Source organism: Ranitomeya imitator, chromosome 2 (genome assembly GCF_032444005.1).
Source record: "Ranitomeya imitator isolate aRanImi1 chromosome 2, aRanImi1.pri, whole genome shotgun sequence".
Classification (NCBI taxonomy): Eukaryota; Metazoa; Chordata; class Amphibia; order Anura; family Dendrobatidae; genus Ranitomeya; species Ranitomeya imitator.
The window spans coordinates 498756734-498762592 of NC_091283.1; the positions used below are offsets into that span (position 1 = coordinate 498756734).

Here is a 5859-nt window from a genome sequence, read left to right on the forward strand (position 1 = left end):
TGAGCAGTGTGTGAGTGCTGTGTGAGGTATATGAGCAGTGTGAGTGCTGTGTACAATATATGAACAGTGTGTGAGTGCTGTGTGCGGTATATGAGCAGTGTGTGAGTGCTGTGTGCGGTATATGAGCAGTGTGTGAGTGCGGTATATGAGCAGTGTGTGAGTGCTGTGTGCGGTATATGAGCAGTGTGTGAGTGCTGTGTGCGGTATATGAGCAGTGTGTGAGTGCTGTGTGCGGTATATGAGCAGTGTGTGAGTGCTGTGTGCGGTATATGAGCAGTGTGTGAGTGCTGTGTGAGGTATATGAGCAGTGTGTGGTATATGAGCAGTGTGTGAGTGCTGTGTGAGGTATATGAGCAGTGTGTGAGTGCTGTGTGTGGTATATGAGCAGTGTGTGAGTGCTGTGTGAGGTATATGAGCAGTGTGTGAGTGCTGTGTGCGGTATATGAGCAGTGTGTGAGTGCTGTGTGCGGTATATGAGCAGTGTGAGTGCTGTGTGAGGTATATGAGCAGTGTGAGTGCTGTGTGTGGTATATGAGCAGTGTGTGAGTGCTGTGTGTGGTATATGAGCAGTGTGAGTGCTGTGTGTGGTATATGAGCAGTGTGTGAGTGCTGTGTGAGGTATATGAGCAGTGTGTGAGTGCTGTGTGTGGTATATGAGCAGTGTGTGAGTGCTGTGTGAGGTATATGAGCAGTGTGTGAGTGCTGTGTGCGGTATATGAGCAGTGTGTGAGTGCTGTGTGCGGTATATGAGCAGTGTGTGAGTGCTGTGTGCGGTATATGAGCAGTGTGTGAGTGCTGTGTGCGGTATATGAGCAGTGTGAGTGCTGTGTGAGGTATATGAGCAGTGTGAGTGCTGTGTGTGGTATATGAGCAGTGTGTGAGTGCTGTGTGTGGTATATGAGCAGTGTGAGTGCTGTGTGTGGTATATGAGCAGTGTGTGAGTGCTGTGTGAGGTATATGAGCAGTGTGTGAGTGCTGTGTGAGGTATATGAGCAGTGTGTGAGTGCTGTGTGTGGTATATGAGCAGTGTGTGAGTGCTGTGTGTGGTATATGAGCAGTGTGTGAGTGCGGTGTACGGTATATGAGCAGTGTGTGAGGTATATGAGCAGTGTGTGAGTGCTGTGTGAGGTATATGAGCAGTGTGCATGCTGTGTACGATATATGAAGTGTGTGAGTGCTGTGTGCGGTATATGAGCAGTGTGTGAGTGCTGTGTGCCGTATACGAGCAGTGTGTGGTATACAGTCAGTGTGTGAATGGTATGTTTTTCAGTGAGTGGTGAAGTCCATCCTGCAGGTTCATCATATTTTACCTCACTAAAGTGGAGTAAATCACACCATAAAACTACACCAGCCCCTGGCTAAAATAACACTTCTGGAGGAGCAGTATAGCAGTTTCAAGATGCACATGCTTATTATGAGGTTGCTCCACTACTTTTACTGTTATCACTGCCAGGAACTCCATTTTGAGTGAATCTGCAGTGCTCGGTCATTGGCACTACACAAATAATTGAGCTGTGCTGCTCTGCAACTGCCAAGATCCTGCCACCAGTACCAAGCACAGCTGCCACCCCACCGATCTGATATCATTAGGATAGATCATCAAGGTTCAAATAGTGGAGCAACCCTTTAATGAATTAAGGTGCATCGTACTCCATTATCATTAGAGGGGTTTTCCACTAATTGGACTGCCCCTTCTTATATTCTATGTAATAAACAAACCACCTGTATGCCCCTCAGGTGCCATCATTCCAGCTATGGCTGCACCTGCTCTCCTGGGGCTCACATGAGGTACTTCTGCCATGTGAGACCTGCAGCCAATCAGCAGCTGCTTCACTCAGTTTCTGTGGACAAAACAGACTCCCAGAAGTGAGAGCCGCTGCCTTTCTCCCGACTTCCTCCAAATGGCATTGTCATCTGAAGGAAGTGCGTGTGAAGCAGCGGCTGGGTGGCTGCAGGGATCATGTGGCATAAGAACATCATGCCGAGCCCCAGGAGAGCCGTTGCCGTCATAGTTGGAATGACACCAGCACCTGAGGGCAGCATGGGCAGTTTGTACTTAAAGTAGGGGGAGAACATAGCAAGTCTAAGTAGTGGACAACCCCTTAAAGCTGGAATACAAAATGCCCATCCTAGTGAACAGGGGCTTACCTGTGAAGAATGCTTCTAGCAATTTTCTTATGGTATAAAGGACATGCAGGTGTCCTGGGCAATAGGGTGTGAGTGCGTGTGTAAAATTGCTTTTTGTACAAGGTACCTCTTTAGCCTAAGGCCGGCCCCGGTGACATTACTTTTAGTCAGTCTGAAGCTGTGGTCACAAGATGGTGGCACAAGAGCCGAGCAAAGCCAGAAAGAGCAGAAGACAGCAGTGGGTGAGGGGGTTGTGGAATTTGAGATTAGCACCATTGTCACTAAAACAAAAGTAATCCGTGGGAAGAGCTGCTTTACATGTACATGATTGCCATGTGTGGACGGGGCACAGGAGCGGAGCCTTCTCCTCACATAGGGGCTACATTACATGGCTGGCGTCTGTGTCTAAGTAAAGGGGAGCAGCGCTCTGATCGCTGCTAGTAACCATTCCAATGCTGATGCCAAGCTCTAACAGCCCGCTGTAAGTGGCCTCTATATGACATTGCAAGCCCCAGACAACCAAATTCAAATGAAATATTATTTGCAGTCTACAATATAGCCATCTCATGGGATCTTCACCAGGCTGGTAAATGACTTGGAAACTAGGCATCACAAGATGGAGGGCTCCAAGCCAAAGTCAAGTGCCATGCTACTTGTCCAGTAATTGAAGGGGCCGTTGAATGAACTTCTTGTTCATACAACCCACACCCCAGCAGCTGATAAGATCTCAGTTTCACTTGAAGCCCCTTCCCCAAGTTTCTATTATAACCACTAATGTTTAAGGTCCTACACCTTGGGGCAGGCGCCAGCACACCCATTCAAAAAAAAATATAAAAAAAAAAAAAAAAAAAAAAAAAGCTATACCCCCACAGGCCAAATTGACTAATAATCCACTTAACTGCTGAATTGCACCCGTATGTCGGCACCCCTGTGTCTGATATAACCAAAGTTTACAACCCCCCCCATTACAGACTGGATGGATCATTACTAGACTCTCATACAGTAATCAGTCACCAAGTCTTTTATTACCAATTTTTATTTAAATAAGAAATTTTTAGATACAATAAAAAAACAAAACCAGGACTTTGCTTGTTTTCTGCCATTTTACAATGTAGTAGTGAGCAATGCATCCCCAGCACTGCGGAGCCTCACGAGGTCCCTTGTCATTAATTTAAGCCTCCATACCTCACTGATGGGTACTGCAGACAAGCCTGAGCTGCAGACATCTTGTCCGGCTTTACGATCCCAGGAGCCAGACCTGAGTAACCCATTCCTGTGCACCGTCCTGTAGCTCATCTCACCTCCCTGCTCCGATGTGCGCAGGAGTCATATTTTGTGGACCTGGCCCAGTGATGCAGGAGCACCATGACACCCCCGAGGGGTAGAAGCTGACACACTGGGCAAAACATTGTTCCGATACAGGAAAACCCGGCGGGAGAAATACAAAATAAGACCGCCCCACAGAGACAGTGCAAGTTACCCAAGTTTATTACAGTCCATGGAAAGAGACGAGTCACAAGTCTGAGGTCTTAAACTTGTGACAAGGGAGAGGTGTGGACATCTTAATCATTGCAAATGGAAGTCCTTCACTGCAGCCGTAGACTAAAAACCATGGACCTTCAGTTGGTCGTCTTTAACAAGGCCAACCTAGAAGAAAGCAGATCAGGAGACGTGAAGGCAGAAGTCACTACAAGTATAGCAGATTATGTGGTGGGTGATGGACCTCCCACACAGGGCTGTGGAGTCAGGTTTGGCTTACCGACTCCACAGCCCTGCTCCCACCACTGGGAGTCAGTGCCACCAACCCCAGACTGGTCTGTGTTTAGTAGCCCACACACTACATGGTTACCAACCAAATGCTCTGGGAGGGCCAAGCAAGCTGCAGATTGACATCTGGAGGCAGCTGTTTTTTGGAAGGTGGTGGTGGGGTGTGTGGTACAAGAAATAGATACACCCGATCCCCTACATCTCTGAGGGAGTTAGGAGGCAGTGATGCCAGCGCTCATTGGCCACCATGTGTCATAACTGCATGAGAGCCCCATGACCACGAGTGCCGACACAGGAGGAGAATATAGGCTTCTCTATTCCATCGGGGCCCAACATTTAGATCAAGAAGGGGGTCATCCTAGTAGTGGACAACCCATTTAGATGACAAGTTTTGCTTCAAGACTCCCCCCCATTTACAGAAGGAGAGCTGTGGAGTGACAGGTGAAGTGAGCGGGTTATATTGACCATCTACAGACCCTCGTTTCTGCTGTGAAGGTGCATTGGGTCTACCGTATAACCCCATTGGTGGGGAGCGCAGCACAGGGAGAGGGTTCCCAATCACGGACACCCGCTCACCTCGACAAGGAACTGACAGGCATTCTTGCGCTGGTCTCCCTGAAGCTGGATCACCTCTCCGTATTCTGGATGCTCGACAACCGTACCATTGCAAGCAAATTTCTGCAAGAGAACAGAGCGCGCCATCAGCACACCGCCACGGCGCCCGTGCCACACACCTCTCCGGCACACACTCACCTTCTTAAAGGCCTTGACTAGTTTCTTCTTGTCGTAGTCATCAGATATCCCCTGGACGGTAGTGAGGGTCTTCCTGCCGTTTCTCTGCTGAATCCTTATATGGATGGAATCCTCTGTGCCCGCCGGGAGCCAGTCATTACCCTTACTTGCATCAGCAAAGGGGTCTACAAGAGCAAAAATAGAAATATCCTAAGAACGGCCCATATAATCTCACTGATCGGGGCAGCTAGTTAAAGGGACTGTGGCCAAATGGACAGTTCTACCATCACTGGGTAAATACCGGTCACTTCGCCTGGTCTCCACGGGCAGTTAGCGTCCATGAGCTATCGTTCAGGAATCAGACACGTCCCCTTTAAATATAACGTCAGCACTTAGTGAGACAAAGGAAGGGGCGGGGCTCAGTTAGGCAACCAGCGAAGCCGCACCCCATGACGTCACTACGCAGAGAAAGGAGCTGCGACACAGCCTGAGAGAAGGAAGCTACGGCCGCCATCTTGTCGACCGAGACTGCGGCGCAGACACTGGCGAAACCGTCCTTCTACTCAGAAAGGCGGCAAGAGTCTAGCACATCGCGACCACCAGGGGGCAGTAGTTACACCGCGACCTTACGGCTACAGAGCCACCCGCCGCTATCGGTGGTCCCAGGAAACAACCGCCACAGGACACCAGTACCGAGCGATCGTACCGGCGGCGGTATTCATCGTTAGTCACACCGCCTATATAACAATCCACAGTAAAAACACTCCCCCCTTATTAGAGGCGGCCACTCACCGAAGGATTGGAGGTTCTGGATAGCGGACATACGATAAGATGAGATTTCCTCGGTGAGAACGGAGCGCAGACTGTGAGTTTCAGGGGAGCTGGTGTAACACGTACTCGGAACCCGACTGCAGCGCCTTTTATACTGCTCCGCTGACGTCAGCACGTAGCCCCGCCCTTGTTTGGGTGTGTTCAAAATACCTTGTGTGATGTGGCGTTGCTGGGCGTGGCTGACGGAGAAGCGGCCATTTTGCTAAAGGGCAGGGGCCATTTCCTACTTGACTCTGCCATTACCTAGTGCTGCAATGACCAGTTACCAATAGCAGCAAACAAAGTGACAGTAGGACTAAGGCTATAAGGGTGTCTAAGGCTGGGTTCACATTGCGTTAGTGCAGTCCGTTCAACGCATACGTTAAATGGACTGCGCTAACGCAAGTGCCGACTTTGGCAGCA

General features: G+C 49.5%; 1 protein-coding gene across 1 annotated transcript; it reads right to left on the reverse strand.

Moving 5' to 3' along the window:
- Window positions 1–3592: 3592 nt before the first annotated feature.
- EIF1 (eukaryotic translation initiation factor 1) lies at window positions 3593–5571 on the reverse strand. The gene is made up of 4 exons (XM_069751549.1): window positions 5419–5571; window positions 4648–4811; window positions 4471–4572; window positions 3593–3774 (listed from the first exon to the last, which is right to left on the reverse strand). The coding sequence occupies exons 1-4, from the start codon at window positions 5447–5449 to the stop codon at window positions 3730–3732; spliced, it is 342 nt and encodes a 113-aa protein (XP_069607650.1). The 5' UTR covers window positions 5450–5571; the 3' UTR covers window positions 3593–3729.
- Window positions 5572–5859: the final 288 nt, after the last annotated feature.